This window comes from Apostichopus japonicus, chromosome 8 (genome assembly GCF_037975245.1).
Source record: "Apostichopus japonicus isolate 1M-3 chromosome 8, ASM3797524v1, whole genome shotgun sequence".
Classification (NCBI taxonomy): domain Eukaryota; kingdom Metazoa; phylum Echinodermata; class Holothuroidea; order Aspidochirotida; family Stichopodidae; genus Apostichopus; species Apostichopus japonicus.
Genome location: NC_092568.1, coordinates 10,711,648 through 10,738,007, shown reverse-complemented (window position 1 = coordinate 10,738,007; position 26,360 = coordinate 10,711,648). Strand labels below are relative to the sequence as shown.

The 26,360-nt window shown below is 39.1% G+C and overlaps 1 protein-coding gene and 1 long non-coding RNA gene across 2 annotated transcripts in view; one reads left to right on the top strand and one right to left on the bottom strand.

Annotated features, from left to right (window-relative positions):
• Window positions 1–842: 842 nt before the first annotated feature.
• Window positions 843–21,812, bottom strand: LOC139970962 (amino acid transporter heavy chain SLC3A1-like). The gene is made up of 12 exons (XM_071977054.1): window positions 21,507–21,812; window positions 15,175–15,411; window positions 14,267–14,446; window positions 13,145–13,287; window positions 8,858–8,983; window positions 8,088–8,213; window positions 6,762–6,874; window positions 6,123–6,336; window positions 4,988–5,173; window positions 4,565–4,696; window positions 3,382–3,498; window positions 843–2,494 (listed from the first exon to the last, which is right to left on the bottom strand). Exons 1-12 carry the CDS (start codon window positions 21,634–21,636, stop codon window positions 2,270–2,272), a joined length of 1,929 nt encoding a protein of 642 aa, XP_071833155.1. The 5' UTR covers window positions 21,637–21,812; the 3' UTR covers window positions 843–2,269.
• Window positions 21,813–22,437: 625 nt separating this feature from the next.
• The window catches only part of LOC139970598 (uncharacterized), a 49,817-nt gene continuing 45,894 nt past the window's right edge, over window positions 22,438–26,360 (top strand). Inside the window, exon 1 of the long non-coding RNA XR_011794178.1 lies at window positions 22,438–22,814. This is a non-coding gene — a long non-coding RNA (uncharacterized lncRNA). The remainder of the gene's footprint in view (window positions 22,815–26,360) is intronic.

Here is a 26,360-nt window from a genome sequence, read left to right as displayed (position 1 = left end):
CCCTTGAATATGGTTGGGTCTCTCCCACCCCCTCCCCCCATGAAATTTTAAATGTCACATGGTGTATTTTGAGGCATATTTAAACTAGAAATGAGGTCTATAGATAGGTTTAACACAATGTTGTGGCACTAGCTTTTGATTTTTTGGGAGATTGAACGGGCGGGGCGTGGGGTTGGGTCGCCAACCTCCTGCTTCGCAGCTCTTCCAGTATAGGGGGAGGAAAACAAAAGCAAAAACCTACTTCGAATGTTGTCTTTAGAATTCGATTGGTGGAATGTTGGGCGCTACTTTCTAGAATGGAATGGAATGTTCACTTATCGGTACAAAAATGAGCCCGACGTGTATTGTATGGTACAGGTAGGTACATAATATCGTGTTGACGGAGGAGGAAGGTTAGAAGGGGGGGGGGGGGTAGGGCGGAAGCAGATGCCACGGAGAATGCTCGAAAATATTTCATTGAGAAAACATCATACTTTCATTGACACCAAACTGATGATAAATTAAAAACAAATGTAGAAATTATTAAACAGATAAATGATCGGATTGAGTATATAGATAAATTGATCAATTTATTGAACACTTTATACCAGAGGAGGCCAAAATCAAATTCTAGACATTTATATCCTTCTCTCATACAAGGCCCCATCTGGGATCAATTTGGCAACACATAAATCAACATCTAATCATTAAACACTAGCAAAGTTTTACAAAATCGCGAAGTTAGTTCAGGGTGCCCTTAGGTTCACCATACTTGATTTTTCTTGAAAAGTAAGTCACAAAAGTTGTCGGCTTGCTGATGTCTCTTTTTTGGAGGGGGGGGTGGTAGGACTGCATTTGGGGGGGGGGTGGTAGGACTGCATATTCATGAATTTGTTCACGGATTATAATTATTTTTCTTTTGAAAACTTCAAAATCATAAGTTTGACTGCTTGATTTCAGACGTGCTCAAGTTCAATTATATTGCGAACAAAACCATTTTAAGGTCTCGCCAAAAACGTGTCATGTGCTTTAGTTATTTAAATGCGCCGCATTTATTCATTATTATTATGAACACATACAAACCGATGCATATCATAACGGCCTAAGTCGTCTTTTCACTTTTGAAATAACCATAATATTATGATGAGTTACATGTACTCATTTTCCTTAGGAATTATCCGTTTTGCAAGGAATGAGGAAATCAATACTTTTATTTATTCGAAACAATTCGGTGGTTTTGTTTTTAGACTGTTTTGTTAACAGAATGCCTTACGTAGCGTAACACAGCACACTGCAGTAAACCTAGCGCTTGTAATTCTTGACGATTGTGATGAATAGATGATCAAGGAAGTCTTTCGTAATATAATATATATTCATATAACAGGCGTTTTCAAATGGATTTTAGGTAAGTCTCGTTCTGTATTTATACCGTTGGGGTGGGGGTGGGAGGGTTCTAGTTGTCCCGACACCTGCAACGGCAAGAGCACATGTATAGGGCTATGTATAGGCCTGCGGTTGTCCTGTGCATTACATATTAAGATTAGCGATTGCGCGATACCCTGTAGGCATAGTGCATGTAGATATTCGTTGTTCAAAACCAAAACTTTCATTCGCTCATTCTTTTTAATTCTATGGGAAAGAAGTAAGATCGTAATAATGTGATCATAGGGAACCTTTGAACTGAAAACAAGGATCTATATATCGCTTTCCAAGTGACTCTAATTATATAATGGAATGCTTGGTAACTTACGGTTTTAATGGAAGGGTAATTGATGGCCAATAACAAGTTATACATTCACCGTGACAACGATCTACCTAAATACAACCATGGAGGTAAAAACAGACCTCCATGATACAACACACCACAACAGAGTACACAATATTACAGGTCACAATATGAGAATTATCTAAGCAGATTTTAATCCAAGACTGCAGGGTTGATATACATTCTCCGGGGAATACAATAGGAGTCACGATGTGGGTGGCAGGGGGTGGGGGTGAGGGAGGGGTAGTGAATACGTCTAACAATGGTATACACGGAAGAAACATCTAACATGTTCGTGTCACGTGTATATAGCTAAGTTCGGGAGCGGTCTCTAGTAGTAGGGGGCTGTCCATGCATGCAAACAACGCCAATGCTAATGAATGCGTTTATACAATATGTAACAATACGAAGAGCCTAGCTGATTTTGTACTTATCAAGAAAGGGCATATCTACCAATACTATCAATTAATCTATAGATTACTCTATACATCAAAGCTGTTTGTTCTTCTCACTCTCTTTCTTATTCTAATGAAGTTCAATGATTAGTCCCTCTCCTCCAAAGATCGATAGTTTGTTTAATTGGACTGCTTTCCCTTCTCTATCATCGTCTGTAGCCACACGCACCGTTCCTTCGAGAGGTAGGTCGTTGTTCTTATTGAAAAGATCGCTGTACATGTGCTCATCCGAAAAACTAAGCACGACCAAAAACCTTTCACTCTGTTCATCAGAGCTTCGGATATAAGCAGTTATCTGATGAGAAAAAAGAATATATCAATAAAAAGGTAGAGTTTCTATATCATCTCGGAAAAGGTTAAAATAAACTTACTTATTTACCCTTTGATCGTGAATGTTGTAACAAAAATATTAGATTGACTTTCATGCATCCTCCTATTACCACCATTACAGTGTCAAATAATAGAAGATAAATAAATCTTTCTTGAGCAAAATGACAAAACATCCCCTCCCCCTCCCCCCCCCCCCCAAAAAAAAGCATTGCAGTCCTTCCTGTGCTTCATAATATAGCACAAACATATTCCGCCAGTTGTTTCTTAGAGTTAAGTATTTAGCAGCAGAAAGTTACGACACAAAGTACTTTCCATACTGCCCCCAAATTACGAGAAACTTTGACCTGAAAATGTTCGATCCCGAAAAATTGCTTCCAGCTAGATACACAATTAGTTTTTTCATTTTTTTTTTTAGCATAAAGTAGGTATTTGGATGACTTTTAACAGTTGTAAAGTGCTTCCAATAAAATATGCTAGAATGGGCACTACCAGTTATACCGGATTATGCAATAGGCAGACGAGAGAATTAAGGGCCTCTGGGAACTCTTCCATGCAGGCAAGATATATTTCCGGTTGTGCCTGCGTATATGCAGGCAAACATTACTGTGCCGGACGACAAAAAGGTCAGCTGTAGTCCAAATTGCGGTACTTGCTTATGAACACTCTTGTGGTGAAATTATTAATTCCAGAAGGGTGTCTTAGTTTGATCAAATGCAATTCTTTTTTCTTTCTTTTTTGTTTGTTTGTAATACTCGATACGGGTTTGGTAAAATTTGCCTGTAATTAGCAAACCGCAACCCTAAAATCTGACTTAGTCCGACTGTTTGCATGTCTTGAAGCAATTATACTCACATCATTTTCATGTTCCAACATTTGGATATCGGTTGACAGGAACGCACGGTTATCGGATCGGAATGCGACGGTTTTCTTGAAAACACCGAGAGTTGAAAACTCTTGATCTAATTGTCTCTGCAAAATTAATCACGATGAGCAAAGAAACAAAGTTCTTACTTTTCTTACAAATAAAAACGAACTACATTGCGATTCTCAACAATATTGACTTAAATTACAGTTAATCAAAATAAAATAAAACTGTTAGCAAACTGCTAATCCACTAGAGAGCCAGTGTAAGAGAATGTGTAAAAGTAAGTTGGCCTGACGTTTCAAAAACACACAGAATACAGACATGTTAATGAGCATGGTGAACATATCTATCTCTTTATGTTCACAATGCTCATAAACCTGTCTGTATTCTGTGTGTTTTTGTCCCTTCTGTTACTGTTACTTAGTGTCATATAGCCTCTGAAGAAGATCCTGCTAGGATCGAAACGTCAGGCCAACTTACTTTTACACATTAAATTTACAGTTGTAATAATTTAGTGAGAAGTTATAATGAACTATACCGTATATTATACTTTTCAAGCCCCCTAAAAGGAGGTGAATTATAAGTTGGTATTTATAATGAAAAAGAAAGGTTTGATAGCTTGTGAACTGTCCAGAACTTTATATGCAAAGTAGACTGTAGACTAAGGTGAACTGTACAGTTGTAAAGATATTCTTGTGCTTTGAAAAATCAATGCTCTTTCTGAAGAGTTTAGCTTCTACCTGTTGAAACATTCATAAAACTGTCATCTCTTACGTAGATGCTTTTTTATCATAAGATATTTTTAGGTCTTTTATTGATGCGAACCCACCCCCAACCCCCACCTTACCTCCAAAACACACAACACAAACAAAAAGCCAATTCACTGAACTTTTTGTGTTGAGTTCATCATCGTTTCTGATACCATTTCGACGATTATTTCTCCTTGCCTGTCAGTTTGTCCTTTGACGACCAACAAACTGAATTTCACATATTCAGCCTGCAAATTAGGGCAATTGTACCATAAACTATATATATATATAGGCTACTATGTTTTCAGTGTGTGTATCATAAAGTATATATAGGCTACTATGTTTTCAGTGTGTGTATCATAAAGTATTTATAGGCTACTATGTTTTCAGTGTGGGAGTGAATTCATGAGTAAAGACTTACTTCTACGTTGACAACATTATAATTGTCTGCAACCGGAAGCCACGGCTCAGACTTGCTAAAACCAGCGTTGGCAGAGTCATTCCATTGCATCGGACCTCGTTCTGGGTCACGTGTCTTAACAAACCAGTTCACCTTGAACAAACAATATGGTAAAGGGCAATGTAAAGAAAGATTGTGACAACAATCGATCGAGACAAATTGTTCATACTCCCCTTACAAGATTAAAAGAAATTGGATCTATAATGGAACAAGACTGGACAGATGACATCTACATTTAAAACTGAAGACGGGGGTGGGGGCGGAATGGGAAGAACTGAGGGGGAGGGGGAGGGGGAGGGGAGGGGTTCATAATTTCTTATATATATATATATATATATATATATATATATATGTATATATATATTTATATATACCTGATCTTACCTTATCATTCTTTCCTTTGATATCCTGGACATCATCATACGTCTCAATCATGGTGTCTTTCATGCCAATTTCGTCACCATAGTAACAGATTGGAGTTCCGGGGAGTGTCAGGAGAAGCATATTTGCGACTTTGACATACGGATGCGACAAACGACTGGCTATGCGTCTAGCGTTGTGACTTCCAAGCTAAAATGATAAAATACATAAACAAAAAACAAAAAAACTTAACACCATCAAATTGTAAACACGAATAACAGCCATGCTAGTTACACAAAAATAAAAGGTGATTGGAGGAGGGCGATGAAATGAATTTCTTTTTTCGTTTTTGTTTTTTTTTTGGCTGTCTTTTAAGTTCTCATGAAAGACTAGGGAGAAGGCAAAGGAACTGTCTTTTTTTTCAAAACAGTTTGGTAAGCCAACGCGTGCCGGTCTGTGCTTCAGGAATTACTATTCTAGGCAGGGTTTACCCAATCAGATTTTTTACCAGCGTATTTGATATTTCTATTCAAGCATCTTCAGACACCGGAGAGCTGCTATATCCGCACCACGACATCGGGACGGAAGCCGGCGAACTCCAGAAATCCTCAAATACTATGAATATGCATGTAAACTTTTGAATTGTTTCAAATACTGAATACAGACGAGTTTCCATTATTGGAATTCCAATTCATAGCGAGTAATACATTCTCAGTCGACGGAAATGCTTTTATTAAAATTATGCATGTAACAGCACTTAACCGAACGAGTAACCTCATCATCGCGAGTTCCTGCTTGCAGGAGGATCTAAAATACATACATACATACATCATTTGCTTTAGTCTGCAAATGAAAGCAAGATCCGCCAATCATTTACAATGTGAGAATGAGACCCCGCCCATACTGGAACTGGGGATTTTGAACGTTCAAACTCGGGGAGTGCAGGGGTACACACCGAGCAACAACAACAACAACAAAAACAGTGAGAAATAAAGGTGAAACAACATTCTGCAACAATGCATGCATGATTTACACGCATTGAAGGTCATGGCATGAAAACAGTCGTATTTTCACCATGGCAATCCAGTCCCGCCCTTCTACCTCCCGACTCCACCCCCGTATCCCGTTCTTTCACTGGACTATTCTTAGCTATATATACCTGAAAACTAGGCCATTCACCATCCGGTAGTGCATTCAACCAATCTCGTAACAATTCGTCAATTTCAGTTCCGCTAGTGCGGCCGCCATCTCCGTTGACGTCACCGATATTGAATAGGTTGTAATTTTTGGCGAGATCTGCCTCTGGATTATCGTCTGTTCCGTAATAATTCCCCAAATACGTCGAATTGGTATCGGAATCAGTGATCATCAAACTGCATGATAATTGAAATTTAGATCCAGAAAATTATTTATTGTTCTATATTGTGTGTCACAATTATTGAGGTATCTATCAATCTTTTTCATACCATAAAATACTAAGCCAATACTATTATAATTTTGTGAGGGAGTACAGTTTTTCTGTTTTGCCCGTCCCGGCCCCCGTCCCTCGCCCCAAATATTATAAAATGGCAGATATAGAGTTGGAATAGGTGGCCCGGGAGAAAAGTATCGTACCGAAATAGTATAAGAGACCATTTGGTGAAAAGAGTGTATATAGAATGCTAAGTGTTTCTACTATGTACCCCTGTTTTGGGCCAAGTTATTATCTTTGCCACAAATATTTTAATGCCAAAACAGATTTCAGTAGAGAAGATGCTCCCATAAACCTACCCATGGTATGTTGGAGAGCATAACTTACCGATAAGTTCCTGCAGTGGAGTAGCGGAAGAAGATACCTTCCCTCCACGTATTGAGTAACTCATGTACTCCTGTGTAGTCAGAAGTATAGTAATGCAGTAGACTATCGTATCCCTGAAACAGAACGGTAAAAAATGTTAAGAAATATGGGACGACGGATGGGGTAAGGCTTAAAGAGCTATTCTTTGTCACCTCAATCGCCCCCCCCCCCACCCATCCCTTAACATCTGCCACCTCGACTGACTCCCAAATTACCTCATTGGACACCAACGCCATTTTTACAGTGATCGTTTTCAAGCCTATATACAGCTAGGCGAGAAATCCGAATGGGAACGCTGTAAGGAAAGTCAGATTAAATTCTCATATAGCATATACGTTACAGGAGACTTTTAGACTCTCTTTAATAAACCCCTCCCTTCTCGCCCCCCCCCCCCCCCTTCTCACTAGAAAATCTTTGTCGACGTTTGTACACACGCAAACGAATGATTATACCCTTTCTTATATAAGCTTTCATATCTCTGAGGAAGGGGAGGAGGGGCGGGGGTGGGAGGTGTATTCAACTTTCTGGAAAACTTCAAAAGTACGGTAGCTATTATTACAATCGTGTAGACCTAATTATAGATCTAATTATAGATTTAACTATAGTATCTCATTACAGATCTAATTTATGCTTAAAATATGCTTCAGAATGCACCATTTGACGTCTTAAATTTCGTGGCACTTTTTTGGGGGGGGGGTAGTTAGGGGGTGAAGGGTTGAGTGGGGGAGAGGCGAGGACCACCAAGGCGCCATACATGGGAGTCAGCTTCAACGACCCCCAGGGCCGCACCTATATGCTTAATAACATTATGGATCTGTCCCTGATGTTGTTACTTCACTGTGCCCACATCTTGCCAGCATTCGATACTACCTTATATACATTGGATATAATTATAAGACAATAGGTTTAGTCTGTTGTATCCATCGTTGAAAGAAACGTGACGTCACTTAATACAGTGTACCGTTCGTAACTTGCCATCAATTGATGAAATATGGTAATATAAGGCTTGGAAGCTGTACAGTCTAGTCCGACTTGTGCATAGTTTTTATTAGGAAAAGTCGCCCAGGAAAGAACCTGGGCACGAAAACCAAACTACCAAACGACTGATCCGCTCTCAACCCCAGTCCCCTTGCATCGGGACTGTGACTGTGTGATCATCGTCAGGTGTGCATCACCATTCCCCTCGAAAGGGAACTTGTGCAGAGTACTGGGTGATCAGCGGTTTGGCATGAATACATAATGTGCTATTGTCAAAAAGCGGTAGTACCGTACATGTGTTCCTCTTACCTCTAGTTCTCCGTTGTAATTATCATTAACTGGTTCATCCTTGTGTATTGGACCTTCAAATAAGAATTGAGTCCCCTGGATGTTCAAACCATCCACACCCATAGCGAACCATTGCTCCATGGAGTCCTATTCGTTTGAAAGAACAATAGTACATTGTTTTGAAGAAAGAAAACAAAAGACACACACACAGAGATACACGTTCTCTGCGTTAAAACATATTTATAGTCCTATCATGAATTAATGACAATTTTTATGCAAAGGAATCTTGGTTGACTTTGGAAGAGCGTCGTTTTGACACTACAATACTGCGCATGCCCAGGATTATAGAAACAAAAACAATGCATACATTTCGCTTCAAATCCTTTCCTTTACTCTACGTTTGGGAAGCTAATGATTGAATTTAAACCCGAAAGGTAGGGTAACGGATGTTAATAAATACCCCTTATTATTCATTTACCTACCCTATTTCACTCACCCACACACCCATTCACCCCCTCCCACCCCCGAAATGGTCGTAGATAATAAGTTACTGGGTACTATATGTGTCAACTTTGATGTGAATTCTAAGTTTTAATTAAGTAAGACTTATTTTATAGATTGGTTCACCTTTTCAGTTGCATCGAGTTCATTTCTTAGCAATGTAATACTTGCACGTTTTATTTTAACCCTCCTTTGAATAATTTGTATACATTTTGTATTATGATTAATAAATATATATATATATATATATATATATATACATAAAAGTGGCGGGGATTGTATTAACTGACCTCCAGATATTGGAGTACATTATCTTCGTCGAGGTTCAAATCTGGTTGAAACTCGGAGAATTGATGAAGGTAGTATTGTCCACGTGTTTCATCCAGAGTCCACGCTGACCCGCCATACATGTTCACCTGCAATCGAAAATAGTACGGTAGGAATAAAAAGAGTTCCTTGAGTAGTTTCTGGTAAGTTCTTAATGCCTATGCAAATTCAAAACAAATCAATTAACAATACGGTTCATTAGTTTGAGTACTCAAGTTTCTTTAAAAACATGATGTACAAATCGGAAGTTCTGCAGTTTAGTAATTTTTTTTTTGCGTTTGAGGATATTTCATTTCATTTATTTGTTTTTCACAACATGCATTTAAACGTTTACAAATAACAAATAACATGAAGCAGTAGTGAATAATACATGAAGTGAAGGAAGCGGAACAAAAAACCCTTGCGGGCTTGACCGGGTGCTTCGCTCCCTAAAATACAGAGAAAGAGACCAATCAAAGTACAACAAAGCAAAATACACAATTTCATACAATAGGACAATAAGACCATAACAAAACAATAACACCCCCCCCCCCCCGAAAAAACAATCCAGTGCAATCCAGTATCATATAGGATATCGGATATCGATCAGGATATCGGTGAGGATATCGGTATGGGAAAGTGTCTGGACGACGCCATTTTGACGGAAAGAATGAAGTTGCAGTAAATTAGTCGTTGATTAACAAACCACAAATGATGTCAAAATCGACCAGGATGGTTTAACCCAGGGTTGTCCAACCTTTTGCAGAGGAGGGCCACATGGAATGATTATGATGAAGGAGGGGGTCGCATGAACCCTACGCTCGATTTTTCGATTTTTTGCCCGAAGCCCAAGGCAACAAAACGTGAGCACTGCGCGCGGAGCACACTGATTTACTTTCCTTCCTGTCACACAAACTGACCTGTATGCAGTTTTTTGGACCCAGAAGATTCGAATGATTGTTTATATAGCTTCAAATTGTTATCAATAAATCTGCTCACTAAAATTTCGCACCGTAGAGCATCTCTGGCGGGCCGGACCCAACCCTGCGGCGGGCCGGACTGTGGCCCGCGGGCCGTAGGTTGGACAACCCTGGTTAGTTTAGTTTAGTTTAGTAGAAAAAAGGATCAGGAGGGACACTTAAGTCCCCATCAAGGACCCTATAAAGAGAGGGAAAAAAACTGAAGACACAAACACTCAGACCCGATTACAATGCTTAAAGTGCTTGTCCAAAGCATTCTTAAACCCATTGACACTACTTGCAAGTACAACTTTCTCAGGCAAACTATTCCACTCATTCACAACCCTATTAGAAAAAAAGTTATGCCGAATATTAATCCTACTATGCGACTTTTGAAGTTTAAGACAATGACCTCTAGTACAACTACTGTTTGCAAACATGAAAAAGTCGGTAAAGGATAAATTGTCGAAACCATACACAATCTTGAAAACCTGGATCAAGTCCCCACGTAACCTCCTAAGCTCCAGTGTGGTGAGATTCAACAGTTGTAACCGCCTATAATAAGGAACCCTCTTTAAGGAACTAATCATCCTAGTAGCCCTCCTCTGGACCTTTTCAAGTACTTCCTTATCCTTAGCAAAATAAGGGTTCCAAGCCTGCACAGCATACTCCAGATGAGGCCTAACCAACTGCTTATAAAGCCTAACTACGATGTCCTCTTTCAGAAAACTGAAGTTCCTCTTGATCATACCTAAAACCCTATTACCTCTTTTAGCAGCTTCAAGACAATGTTTGGAAGGTTGCAGAGACGAGTCAATGTAGATACCTAGGTCTCTTTCAACAGAGACCTCCTGTAACTCCACACCATTTAGATTGTATGTAAACTTTTGGTTACTACTACCAATGTGCATTACCTTACATTTATCAATATTAAAAAGCATTTGCCACCCCTGAGACCAGGAAAAAATCTTATCTAAATCCGCTTGAAATTTCTCAGAATCGCTTTTGGAAGAGACCTCAGAATACAATTTGGTGTCATCAGCAAACTTCTTAGCTGTACACAAAATATCTCCGTCGATGTCATTTATATAGGCAACAAACAACAGGGGACCTAATACAGACCCTTGTGGAACCCCACTAGTAACGTTCTGCCAAGAAGAAGCACAGCCATTAATTACCACCCTCTGTTCCCTATTACCAAGCCAATTCCCGATCCAAGACAGTAAATTCCCTATGACACCCATGCTCTTCAGCCTAAGTAAAAGACGCTGGTGGGGAACTTTATCAAAGGCCTTCTGGAAATCCAGGAACACAACATCTACAGACATCTGCCTATTTAGTGAGCTTGTTACATCTTCCATAAACTCAAGGATATTAGTGAGACAAGACCTTTTTTGACAAAAGCCATGCTGAGACTCTCTGATCAAAGACTGACTGCTGAAGTGACAGACCAAAGACTTTTTAACAATAGACTCCATGACCTTACAAACTACACTAGTGAGACTAACGGGCCTATAATTACAGGGCTTGGTCTTATCACCCTTCTTGAAAATTGGGGTAATATTAGCACATCTCCAGTCCCTAGGAACATAACCTTCATCCATAAATTTACTAAAAATCAACGAGAGTGGAACGCAGAAATAGTGTGCAAAAGTCTTCAACAAATACGGATGGATTGCATCCGGTCCAGAAGCTTTAGAAACATTTAGACGAAGCAGCTCCTTTAAGACAACGTCATCCGAAAATAAGACCGTATCCAGTTTAGGCCTATCACTGCCCCCCTGAAAATCTGGAATACTACTCGTATCTTCCCTTGTGAAAACCGACACAAAATAGTCGTTCAAAATATCTGCAACATCCTGACTATCAGTAACTATCTTATCAGCCTGTGGTGCCCTAAGGGAAACAATTGCATCTTTAACTTTCTGCTTAGACCTGACATAAGAAAAGAAGGCCTTTGGGTTATCTTTAATTTTTAGGGCGATGCTTTTTTCGAAATTCAATTTTGCATCAGAGACTAAGCATTCTACTTTCAGCTGATGAATTTTAAACTTGGCCAAAAGAGATTCAGATTTAGTCCTCCTAAACAACTTCCACATTCTACGTTTTTGCCTAATTGCACATCTAACTTTCTTATTCATCCAGTGAGGCATACTGCTTTTACGACGACGATTCTTCCACGGAACATGATTTTCCATAATGACCTTTAATTTATCAGCAAAACAAATCCAAGACTGAGAAGCACTCATATCACTAAACAAATTAATCCAATCTGTACCCTTTAGTAAAGTTTCAATTGCCTCTGTATCTGATCTCGAAAAATCAGGGACTTTTTCCTTGCTAATAGAACTTACGACCTTACAAACAACATCAAAAGCTAGTATATCATGATCACTAGTTCCTAGTTTTCCTAGACCGGTCAAATCAACAACATTGCTTGGATTAGAACTCAAAACAAGATCCAGGATGTTATCCCCCCTAGTAGGGAAAGTAACATGTTGATGTAAAAAGCAATCTTGCACAACATCTAGAAAATTACTACCTTTCCTACTACTAGAACCATCTATCCAATTAATGTCAGGAAAATTAAAGTCGCCCATTATAACAACATCACCTTTAGCAGCCTTTCTAATTGAATCAAACAGCACGACATCATTATCATCGCTGCTGTTAGGAGAGCGGTAAACAACACCTACAGTGATAACGTCCCTGGACCTCTTGGAGTTGTTTGTGGACAACTCGCACCAGACAGAATTAACAAATTAATTGGTTTAACCAATTGCTGGAATATCTTTTGGTAGATTTGGTAACATTGTTAAATGAAATGCAAATCATGTTGTCTTAAGTGTCATACATTCATCTACGCCAAAGTTGTGAGGGTGGGGGTGCTCAGTTTAAGGGTTAATATTTCTTACGCTTGAACCGAGAACTAAGATACTACGGTAGCGTAGAAGGGACATGCACATTGTCGACTTACACACATTGCATAAACTTGCAAAAATCGGAATTGACTGTTTTGCACACTGGCTATTATTTTAACGAAAACGTGTAATTGATCGTAGTTATAAATTTTTGAATAAAATAAATTTAAATTCAGTCAAATTTATGTAGAATAAAGACACAATGAACTGACATTCAACTTGTGGAAAATGGGATTTTGCACAAAAACTCAACCATAGGCTTGAAGTTACTGTTGGTGTAAAGACAGCCACCGCCGTAACCCCCTCCCCGCCCAGTCCCGGCTCCTTCTCCGCCCTCTGTCCGCCCCTTCCCCGGGAGATAACTGCATAGGGTAGCTCAATGAAAGCTTACCCAGTTGTTTGGCACTTCATCCGACCACACGAATGAATTCAGATCATTTTCTGTTTCACTAGCGCTACCAAGTTGGCTGTCCTTAAACATCTCACTCTCCAGACTCGCCTGATTTGGGACAAAATCTAAAATAACTTTCAGATCTAGAAAATAAAAGAATCAAAAGTCAAAGTAAATAATTTACGCCATGAAATAATAATAATAATAATAATAATATTATCTGTAATTGTTTGTGACTTTTCTCTTTCTTTCATATGTAACACAGAAAAACAAAACCAATCTGTCGTCCAGCCTTCAGTTTTAAATTTTTTCTTGATTAGCAGGCGGACGTGAATTTTCCAATACCGGTACTGAAGGAATATACCCAGTCAATGTACGTCTGAACTACAACGGTGTAAATATGACTACAATTACAGTTAACTTATTATACTTATAGCGACTGTCTGCCAGCTTTCGAGCCTTTCATATTTTGCATCGATGAATTAAATTGAAAAGAAAAATTATTCACCCCTTTAAAAAAGAAATATAACCAATTACTGTTAGCCTTGAGTCAACATTTATCACCGAGTTACCTCAATAAGTCGGTAGCGTCGAAAAAGGGTGAAGAATTCGCTGTTTTTTCGTATATTTATTAGAATTTAAGAAAGAGAGAGTGATGGAGAGAGACTTGGAGTAGTTGTAAAGGTGGCAGACCGTTTGCATTCAAATTCGTAATACGCATGTCATTACTAAAGCAGTCATAAATAGCAATGCCTCTATATAAACACATTTTAAGTTTACTACCGTACACTGCAGTATATAGCCTAACCTGCTGACGTGCGAAATTTCGCCGAAACACTGGTATAACCCACATGCATAACCGTGACGTCCAATAAAGGCGTACCCCCCCTTTTTCACTACACGGTTTTGTTGTTAATGGTAGATCACTCCGGCGCCTGTGTAGTGAAAGGAGGGGGTGGGGGGGGGGGTTACGCCTTTATTGGACGTCGCGGTTATGTGTTGAAGTTATACCAGTGTTTCGACGCTATCTGTGTATAGTTATAGTAAATAGCAATGCCCTGCAAGAACTACCTCCGCCTATTCCACACACTATGGAATTCACTGAAATGAAGCAAACAGTACCTCGTTCGTGTGCTGCATTAAGTAAAGCTTCAAAGTCGTCGATACTTCCGAAGTTCTCGTTCACATCCTTCAAATCACTGACGTCATAACCAAAGTCTCTATCCGGGGATTTGTAGATGGAGTTGAGAAGAATAGCACCCACACCGAGGTCCTTGATGTAATCCATCTTTTCCGTGATGCCTGTTACATCAAGGTTAACCAAATAATTTGAAATATTATTACTGGAAACGATAAAGGAGAAATATCTATAGTACTGGATGAAATGAAATTATTGATAAACGTATGTGCTTGTAATATCCACTTGGGTAAGCCGAATGGGTGTATAGAATGGCTTGGTCAGTTAATTAAAGAGGCGCAACTACACCACATCCCCTTCCTCACTTGCAGACAGAATATTAGTAACACTCCTATCGTACAGTACATGCATGTATACCATGTATAGGTTATGTGTAGTAACTCCTGTATGAACAGTCGAAAAGGTCTTGAACATTCGTTTGATAAGTTGCAAACTATAACACAATTATGCTTCTAAGCAACCTCCATTTTACCATTTTTTTAATGGGAAGGGACACCTCTCCCCCTTAACCCCTCCTCTCAACGACTTTACATCTTAGCTCCTACCATCCTCCCCCCCCCCCACCCCACCCCCCCCCCCCCACACACAGTACAGTTTGTTGATCTAGTAGAGTTACTACATTTCTTTAGCCACTATTAGTCAAAGAGTCGGGCTATATCCCCCCCCCCCCCACCCCTGAAATCAAATGGAAGAAACCAACGCGGTTCGTTTACCTTAATTTATATGTATGACTCCCGCAGAGAATTGTTATTTCATAGGAAAAATTGGGCAATCGAATACAGAACTTTATTTTCTAATATTTTAGGGCGTGAAACCCAATCAATGATCTTACCAGCGAAATCTCCAATACCATCAGCGGTACCATTGGCGTCCAGGAAGGACCTAGGATATATCTGGTAAATGACAGTGGTCTGCCACCATGGTAGACACCTGGGGCTAGCAATGATGAGACCGATCGAGGCCCCGAGGAGGGCCAACCAACCGAGTAGCAACAGGATCAGCAGGGTCCAACGAAGACCACGCCAGAAGGGAGTACTCGAATACTTCAGTACATCTTCTTTGCGCATGCCTATGAAAAAAACAAAATGGAATGAAACGAATAGCTGAGAGAAAAGGTTCATATTGAAACGGATAGACAAGTATTATGTTTGCTAATTAAAGAGACAAGTAAATTGAATGAAAAATCAAAAATGCTAGAAGAAATGTAGGTAGGACAAAGAGAAGAATACATAACAGTCTCTATATACGGTTTGCCTGTCTTCGCTTCTTATCTGGACCCTAATCATGAGATTCATTATGCATTTGATGTTTATTAGACGCTGATTGGTTTTCCTATATCTTTTGAATACGAAGCCGAGCTTTACGCGTTCTACTCCCTGCGTTGAGAAAAGGCACATGAAATGAGTGACAGGGTCAGTACTGGTTAATCGCCACAGGCTCCCCTCCTAAACAACAACAACAAATCTATTTGACTCTGAAATATTATGACCAGAAAAACCGCGTCACCGTAGAAATAAAAGATTTAAATGTTATATTAATGAACGCTGGGAACGTTTCTCTCGTTGCGAGAGCAGAAATTCAGAAAATATAGGATTTTAAAAATGATGCAAATATTGACCATCAACGCGTGGCTTCCATTCTGCCTATATATTGATTCGACGTGGCATCGAAAACGAATCGACTTTAAACAGTTGAAAGGTTACACAAATTTGTCATGCACAATACTACCAAATTGCAAGAGTAAACTTAACAATTCTTTGACTTTGTGACAATGAATCACTTAGTTTATATATTGCTGTACTGATGAAGACATTGTGTGTTGGGGATGGGTGAACGAATAAAACTAATAATAATAAGAAGAATAATTAAAAAGTCGTTGTACATGGTGCCAGAGCCAACACATGTGGCTGACTCGAATCGACAGTTCGTTGAATCAGTTCGACTCGAGGCTGCGTTAAAATTACTCATTGCCCATCCCATCCCCGTTTTCACACCTCGCCCCACTTCTTCCTAACCCTAGCCCTAACCCTAACCCCCTCCGTATGCTAACTCCATCATAGCCATGTTTGTAGTAGTGATAACATACCGAATGGTTCTTTTAATAACCCCTTCTGCTGTTGCTGTGTGGTATCACCCGTCGCGTCAGTATATGAAGGTAAAACGGAGTCTTTGCCGGATTTTAAAGGGACTGTTTCCGGACTCTGGGGGTCTGGAACTTTACCAGATTCGGGATCCATGATCAACTATTTTATCAAAGGTCAACAATATGATCAAACTCCTCGAATATGATATTATGAATTGAGTTATCTCCACCGGGGTAGTAAAATAAATTTAACTAACACTTGAACTATCCACAGCCGAATAATGGCGAATATCAACGAGATTAAGAATCGTTAAGCAAATGTCAGAAACACGTGACTGAATTATAATGACCGTAAAATAAATAGACCACACAAACGCTGGTATGTATAGGCTGATATTTAACGACACAGTCTTAAACTTACAAAACTATGATACAAAATGATGCGTCACTGTAGATGTGCGGAACTGTACCACCGTCAAAGCAGTTTTGTGAATTGCATTACGCGTATTTTCAATTTTCCACAGACTATATATGAAGCACGGGATAGTCCTCACGAATTGTGGAACACACACAAAAACAAATAGAGGAACGATGAAGCAGAGTTGGATTTTAAAGGCGAGTAAGCTCCTTTAAGATGATAATGACTTCATACAATACTTGATACGGATACTATAGTTTTCAGATGATGTCAGAAACACACGATGATGACTACATGCAGGAATTGATACTCGTTTTCCGTTGATGAAAAGAACAGAAGATTATGACTTCACACAAGAAATGTTACGAGCGTTTCTATGATGTAAATGGATAGAAGATGGTGACTGCAGACAAGATTTCATTGGAATTTCCAATGACGTAAAAGAAACATTCGATGCTGACTAGATGTATAAATTAATTCGAATAGATATAGTGACACTTCTTAGGTTTTGCCTCTACTTCTGCTTCACTCTATACGCCCTAAGTAGTTTCCTATCTGTGCAGCAACGAGAGACCAATAGTAGTAAGATGTGAATCACGACGTCACAAGCAGATTCTTGTTTCAAGGAGAGAAACCTGCATAATTTCGCCGTCCTCTGGAGACGGAACGATCGCTCTGAGTCGAAGGGTAGAATGTATATATGTAACCGGGAGAACAACTCTCAACGTCGCTGGCATGTAAAATGAGATTAAAGGAAGGAAGGAAATCCACCAAAATTGATGCTTTTGTGTCTTCAGAAAATCTCAGTTTCCTATAGTTATCCGTATTAACTTCCAAATCACCTGCGAAGAGATTTTACTTCTTGACTATATATACTTTTTTTCTCATTTCTTTATGTATCATTCTGTGCCTCTTTTTTATATGTTTTCTTTGATTCTGCACGTCTCTGTTGTGTTTTTTTCAAAAATTGATGACGTCAACGGCGTATATTGCAAGAAATCAAAGTTGACTTAACGATGAAATACGTTTCAACTTGAGAGGCCTGGATGCACAGAACAGGTGTATTGAATAAGACAACGAAAGACAAGAATTATGTACGGTTGATTCGAGGTGAACATTATCAACATTTCTTATGTAGACGTTTGTCCAACCCAGCTTCCCGAACCCATCTATGTACGCGTCTGTAGACAACGAGAAATCGAATGTAGACTGATCAGAGAGCTCAGTATAGAATGAGGAAGGTTCGTTCTTAATGAGAGATTGATCATTTCGCTCTGCAAATTTCAAGAGATCTTATCCTGCTCCTTCGGGTTTTTTTTTAAATATCGATTCAGAGAGATTCCATCTCGAGTATCCCCGAAGGGCTTAGCTACCTCTTTCGTTTCGTGTTTCATGTCCTAATGACGTAAAACTTTAAGCTTCGAATGCATACGATTACAGTTTTGATTATTTATAACTATATCGGTATAATACTTGCTCTAGAAAGGAGACGAGAAATATTAAAAACCACAATGAGGAAAAGGAAAAAAGAAAAGAAAAAATGGGAAGGGAGGATAGAATAAAGAGCAAAGAAAGAAAACTATAGTTCAATGTCCTAGGAGATTAAATAAAATATTCAACATAGGAGAGCAGGTGCAAGGTTGTGTTATATCGAAGTATACCTTCTCTACAAAAATACAAGGGTATACGATATTAAAAATATTAGCTTCTTGCATCAGCATCAGTGCCTTTGAAGTATAGTCTACGTTTCCCTCCTCCCCCAATCGTCACCCTCCCCTCCCCTCCCCCCAAAAAGCACAACAACATTAAATTAAATTGCTTAGCTCACGGTATTCATTATTACATTATTCATATACCATTTCGTGTATTAATAAACAGCTACGATGCGAAAAGTTTTGCGCGACATACGAGTGATATAGAGACATTGTGATTATTTCGTAGTAAAGTGGAATATATCTGAAAATAGCTCATGTGACCAGCCGCTTTCTTTCGTAATGTAATATATGTCGCTAATGACGTCAGAAAGTGATACTTAACAGTTTGTTACATTTTTTTGGAGAGCCGAGTACAGCAAGGGATCTATATTGGATGCATATATGTTATAGTTGTATAAATGTATTTTACAGAATGTTCCTAAATTGTGAGAATGGAGGTTATCGTAGAGTAAAAAAACTGTTGTCTGGTGACTGAACTCGAAGAAGTATATGTTTATATATATATATATATATATATATATATATATATATATATATATATATATATATATATATACATATATATATATATATATATATTTATATATATATATATTTATATATATATATATATATATATATATATATATATATATATATAGCCTAGTGGTTAGGGTGTCTGTGTCTTTTCACTTAAGCCGAGCCACAGCCCCCCCCCCTCGACCCCTCCCCCATTAGCAAAAAAAAAAATGATTGAGCTGTCATAAAGGTCTGATGTAACTATGGCCACTGATTGCCACTGTATTTTAATACCGCAGTCTACAAAGCATATCCTCAACCTAACATCCTCACCCTCATCCCAAACAAGAAATAATTTTTGGTTCTGAAACTGAAATATTAGGGCAAGTATTGTCGCTCTATTAGATTGCGATAAAGCTATAAAAGTGATCGGTGATTAATGGAGGAAACTATGGTATAGATACAGGATTCCAGGACTGATGTGGAGAGATATTCAAAGGCGTTGTCTCAGAATAAATTTGCGCGACGCTATATGACGCATGCTTAATAACGTAGATTAAGACCTATCATTAATTATATATGACAGAGAGTATGTCCACATTATTTGTGCATATATGTGGATGAGTGTATGTCTGGGACGAAGGAGAGCTAATTGGTTGAATGTATACTAAGTTTATTTAACAAAACGATCGTTTTTGTTTTAAAACAGAACGGTTTTTATGACGAAATTCTCTGTTAGTATATTCACTCCATCAGACGGATGCTAAATAACGTAGATAAAGACCATAATTTTAATTATGACAGAGAGTATGATCACATTAGTTGTGCATTTATGTGGATGGGTGTATGTCTGGGTCTGGAGAGAGCTACTTGATTCAATGTATACTCAACTTATTTAACAAAACGATTTTTTTTGTTTTAACACAGAATGTTTTTTATGACGAAAATCTCTTTTAGTTGATTCACTCCAACAGTTCATAAATGTCACCACGGTGATCGAAACTGCAGAAATCTAATTAAAGAGATTTCAAATATTGGGAAGCTATTCATTGCGTTAAGTTGGTAGAAATGGCCAAGATTGATCAAACATTCATATATTTTTGAGGTAAACATTCGCGACAAGGGTTGGAATATCTGTAGAGGTTTAAAAAAACGCGCACCATTCTTTGAGACGCAATCATGTTTCAGCTGTTGCTTGATAAATTTATTGTCCCATTCCGCCGTCCGACAAAGTCCCATTCCGCCGTCCGACAAACTTTGCCCGCAACCCCCATCCCCCGACCCCCCCCCCCCGACTCATGATTCCTAGTCTATTTCCCTCTCTCCTTCCGTTGCAAAGTTCCCTTCATTAATAATCCTGTCTTACGCTATTAGCTATAGAAGCTCATAGCTATAAGAATCCGAAATGCCAGCGTTTGATCCCAAACAACCGCCCATTCTGAACAGTAGGCTGTAAAGTTTCAATTCGCATGAAATATACACTTGTCAACCTCTTCGTTACTTATACGATAACATATATTTTACTCAGTGTACATGAGCAAATTCGAGACACTGAGCAACAGAAACCTCAACATACACTCGTATGGTTCGGAGCTGTGTGGCTTCCAAAACCTAGTAAGTTCCAAAAGCGAACGCACGACTAACTTTCAAGGATTGCATCATCACGCATATGCAATTCCGTTGCACCTGCCATCTATATACACGCCCGTAAGCCAACTCCTGACGCAAATATAACAAATAGTGAGGTTTATAAATTACTTTTTGCCTTTCAGGGTTGAAATTTCAGACTTCAGTCTGTGTATGCCAATCCACGCTTTCCCTTTCGAGAAAAATCGATGTCAGCCCAAAATTACGTAGCTCCCTTGAAAGTAAAATAATTCAACTTAATTTACGCGAATCTTAAAGGTTGAGAATGTGGTTGCAAAGAATTTGTATGGTGTTCAAAGGGAGGCTGCTTTTCCGAATTTTGACTCAGATGTAACATCTTCAAAATTGTCAGCGTTATGTAACAGCGAGTATAGCAGTCGACATATACAGATATATGAGTCGTAAATGGTTGTAGGAATCCATTCAAATTATTCTTAAGCGATGTTGGTATTCGACGGCCAAGATTGATGAAGAGTTTAATCACCCCCCCCCCCAAGCCCTGCCCTGTTCCAATCAGACCTTGTGGTTACACCAATACATATCATATAGCATTTACAACCAAATGCGGGTCGGACCCCGTTTTTCAATCCCAGGAAATCAAATGAAAATAGTTATTAACAGAATCCCTATAGTGTCGACCTATAATTACAGACCTAATTTATAGCATAAATATGCACCACAATTCATTTTTTTTTCACGTCTAAAAGTTAAAATTGAATGATATGGGAATCGGCTGCAACGACCCTCAGGACCACCACCACCTCCTTCTTAAAAATCCTGCAGCAATCCAGGGATAAACTTACCGGCATAAGGGCCATCATGTTCCTCCGCTACCTCCAATGCTTTCTCATTTTTAACTGGTGACACCTTACCCAATTCGACTTCGTCAAACTTCGTTTCTCCATCACTGTCGAAACCCGGATTGTCAGTCATGGTACTGTTAAAATAGTAGAACCATGCACCACAAGACGAACAAGAAGAAGAAGACTAAAATACTTCTCGAAAAGTCTTTAATTCGCAAAGATTTTAGAGACGAAACTGCCAGATTCTACCAATGGTGAACGGTAGACAAATGTTTTGTGGTGTTACGATCTCAATTACAACCAATGACAGTGAAACAGCACTGATAGCAGGGTACAGCTTATCATGTTTACTAACTCAAAGTCCGTGAAAGACTTGACATAACAGCTTCTTTTCGTTCTTATCGGGGTGTGTTTTACTTTGATAACCGTATATAGCCGAATACTTTTAGTTCAACTTTCTGTATATAGTCATCCCTTAAAGTAAACACATGAAGCGAACCTATGGCATTCAACTCCCGCTAATCGTGTTTTAGTGTAGATTGACTTCTTGATATTACCATGCATTTGTATGCCAATCGAACCTCTTAACCTTATCTTTGTCCCGCAATAATCTCATAACATATTGATCCTTTGGGAGAATAAACCGTTTGTTATACCGTGTAAGTGCATAGTTAACAGTTGTGTGTCCTGTTATACACTGCAGGCTATATGTGAAGCATAATATTCAAGAAATACACTGCACACAATGGTATACATTTTATGTATAAAGCTTAGTGATATGCACTGTATCAGGGAGCTGGAAAAATGTTATAGAACTATCAACTATCCTAATGCACTTTATATTTAATACGTATAGGACTATGTACTATACCATAGTACGTTTAGTGTTGTATGTAGGTGGCAATCTGTTTTGTGCACTTGTTAAGGGGAAATTAGCATTGTGGTCCGCACTGGTGGCTTAACTCGTTATAGAGTCCATCAAAGGCCTATGAGGACCTCCTCTACCACATGCGTCCTAACTATAGTAACTGGTACTGTGTAATTTACCTCCATTTTGCATTTAAAGGGTGTGAAGACTCACGCAAAAAGAAACGTCTGATGCCGGTAATCTGACCTAGTTTCGAATGAGGTGTAACTGAGAAGTGTTAGACACCACCATCGATCCCAGAAAATACACACACACAGCTTGCTACCGTCGGTAATTAGACACTAGTGCACAGTCAGTACATACAGCTGCGGTCAATACCCACAGCACAGCGTACAAACGATACAGCGATGGACATCTCAGGCCCAGCTAAAGATAACAAGGTATCACATTTCATTACTGTCTGCATTGTGTAGCGACAAGAGAAAAAACTTCACTTTTTAAAGATGGCGGCACGTTGTTTGGGGCGAGTATTCAATGCATTTAAATCACGGTTTGGAATATCTCTGCTCTGCCTTGATTTATTTTGTTCTGTTTTTTCTCATCCTCTTTGCATTATTTTTCTCTCTTATAAATTAGAGATGAGTTTTAACACCAATTAACGACAACGTAAATGCGAACATTGACTTGCACTGTGGATTAAGTACTAGGTACTTGGTTATCAGATGGTTATCAATCTATCATATGTTAATGTACTAGTCAACTAAGTTTAAGTTTTCTTTCTTTAAACATCAGAAGTCTCAATGAAAAAAAAACCCTCTTCTGAAGATGTGTTTATAATACATCGTCTATTATTGTAATTTCTGTAGCTTGGCTTATTAATGAAAGCTGTGTGTTATCCTTGTAATATAATTATATTATATAATTATTAAGGATATAATAATTCATTAATAATTATTCAGGGTATAATTTTTCATAAATATTACAGGATAATATAATTATTCGCATAATTCCCTATTATTATTTTTTTTTGGGGGGGGGGTGGCTGGAATAAGCGTCTCACAAGCAAAGTCAGTAAATGTAGGAGTCATATACAGATCACCGAATCTCAGTATTAATCAATTTAACAATTGATTTCAGCAACATATTCAACTCCACAAATATGTGTTCTAAGAAGTGTTATATGTTAACTGGTGACTTGAATGTTTATAGTTACAAGGATGTTTAGTTACTAAGTATCTTAACGTAATATATACCCTTATCTTCTTTTACAAACTATTGACAAACCAACACGATTAACAAATCTATCGGCCACAGCTATTGATGATATTAATACAAGTGATTATGGTAATTTCATATCGGGCATAAATTATGTATTATAGGAGTGATCGTACGCCTAATTAAATATTACTTATGAACTAAGAATACTTACCATATTACTTCATCTTATTGTACACATAATAGTTAAGCGTTGTTCATAATAAGAAAACATCAACGGTTTAAACAGATGACCCCCTCCCCCACCCGCACCCATCCATACCCGCCCAATAGTCTGTATTAACTTAGAACAATACGTTACACATTGGTAATATTATTAAAAATTTATTAGTAAATTGTGATCACCACCGGACACCGCGTTGTTTGTATAGAATGAAAAGAGCTAATGTTGATATTAAGAGCTATTCGGTGTTACCTGTCGTTTAATGGCAGGTGTAGTGTGCCTTAACCATATCTTTACACACCAATGGCTGTGATTGGCGAAATTGTTGGTACTATGCATATTCATATTTCATTGCCTCCATGGTATAGTTATATAACAAAGTGAGAGACGTAGGTATTGAGCGAAGAAGCAGACTATGCAGGGAAGGGTAAGGATAGGGATGAGGGACTGGTTTAGTTTGTTGTGGAGATGGTGGGGAGGGGGAAAGGATTAGGGATTAATAATACAGACTATATCATAGACCAGGCAAGGGTAAGGAGAGGGATGAGTAGACTGGTTTAGCTTGTTGTGGAGGTGGTGGTTGCGGGGGGGGCGGGGGGAGGGGGTTAATAATACAGAATATATCATAGACCAGGCAAGGGTAAGGAGAGGGATGAGTTGATTGGTTTAGTTTGTTGTGGAGATGGTGGCTGGGAAGGGGGAAGGGGGTTAAAACAGAATATATCATAGACCAGGCAAGGGTAAGGAGAGGGATGAGTTGTTAGACTGGTTTATGTTGTTGTGGAGATGGTGGTGGGGGGGGGGGGGTTAAGATAAATTATTTCATGAATATTTTTTAAGAAACGTCACCCAAGAGAGAGGGAGAGCCTGGGCACGATAACCGAACAACTTAACTTGTCCACTCTCAGCTACGTTCCCATTACACATTGAGACTGTAACAGTATGGTCGTGTCGATTTAGTACGTCAAAGGTGTATCACGACTCCCCTGGAAAGGGAATAGGTAGTACTGTGCACGTGACCATAGGCAAAGGTCTCTAACGACTAAACTTGACTAGGAAGCTTCTAATAACAGCGCCCTTATATTAGATCATCAAAACATCGCCTTGAACAGTTTCTTCACGATGGAAGCTTCCGCTCGCCTTTAAGAAGGCATTTGATGCCTTTGTTGTAAAATACCGAAGGTATTTCACCTCTCTGTGCGAGAATGACAAAGGATTGTTCAGCCTTTTAGTCGTGCTAGTCAATGGGTGTTATTATTGAGAAACTATGTTCAGTTATCAGTACTGGGATTCTAATTCGCCCGGTATAATATCACAAACACAGACCTCAATGAGTTATATAACGCTCTTAGACGTTTTGAGTACTAGGACAGGGTAACATTCATCGCTACTCGTGTACGACGAAATCTTCATTTTTATTGGAATACTCGAAAGTCTCTCGTCTTCTCCAAGAGGATATTATATTAAGTGAATTCTCTAACTCACACTGTAGAAAATCGAAATGCTGAGGCTGTATCTATCGATGGGGTCAAGATTTGTGTGGGAAACCAGTGAAGAAATATATGTTATCTTCTTCCTTAAGGTACACTTATATTTCTCTACAGTGGCGTGCGCAAGGTGTTGGGGAGAGGGGGGGTGTGATGCCCCCTTATTTTCAACCTCAAATAAAGTACTTAGTAGCAAACATTGCGTTTAGGGGTACCTATGTAGATCTAATTTATAGTCTAAATATTCCTCAGAATGCACCGTCTTTCTGCGGACCCCCCCCCCCCCAACACACTTTACGTAGGAGAAGGCTGCAAAGACCACAGGGCAGTACCCATCTTAATTTATAACATCTTTTATTCGCCTCTGGCCCATCCGTAAAGGTTCACTACATCAGTCGGGGAAATTTTGAATTTATTGTTTTAACACAGTCTTCCGTTTAGATATACTTGTATACAATGCACCCTTTTGATGTCTACTTTTATCCGGGGATGACCCCCTGAAACCCCCCCCCCCCCTCATAGTAGTATGCTAAGACCCAGGCCAGCCCCCTCCTTTATAATTCTGTTTACGCCACTGTTTCTCTCCCTTTCTACAGTCGACTCTCCGCCCCGTCTCTAACATGGTATTAATTATGTATTTGCCAAAATTTTGTCCACTGTTTGGTCACTTGAGTTATATTCTGCGAACACACACGCGCTCTTGCTGAAACACACACGGCCAGTGGCGTAGCTACGGGGGGGGGGGCTGGGGGCCGAGGCCCCATGAAATCGGCTGGCCCCCCACTGCCCCCCCACTGGGAATGGGGTAAAAAAAATGTAAAAAAAACTCATCAGTGCCATTCACTGATATTTTTTGTTCAATAATTTGGGAAATAGAGTTACACAATTTTCTCGTCTGCATCTGGCAGAATAAGAATAATACAATATCTGTAGTAATCATGAGAATGGTCACACAGCATGGCATGGCAATGGTCGATGCGACGATTGCGACCATACACCACGAACCTTGTTGTGCTGCGCGATATCGATATCTACCAATACATGTAATCTGATGACAGCTG

What these genes read in the sequence shown, in the direction of transcription:
- LOC139970962 (XM_071977054.1), bottom strand. Translation starts at nt 21,636, where the DNA reads ATGACTGACAATCCGGGTTTCGACAGTGATGGAGAAACGAAGTTTGAC. An exon ending in ATTACAACGGAGAACTAGAG is followed by an intron (nt 6,875 to 8,087) that starts GTAAGAGGAACA and finishes GTTCTGTTTCAG; the next exon opens with GGATACGATAGTCTACTGCA. An exon ending in TCAAAGGAAAGAATGATAAG is followed by an intron (nt 4,697 to 4,987) that starts GTAAGATCAGGT and finishes TGTTTGTTCAAG; the next exon opens with GTGAACTGGTTTGTTAAGAC.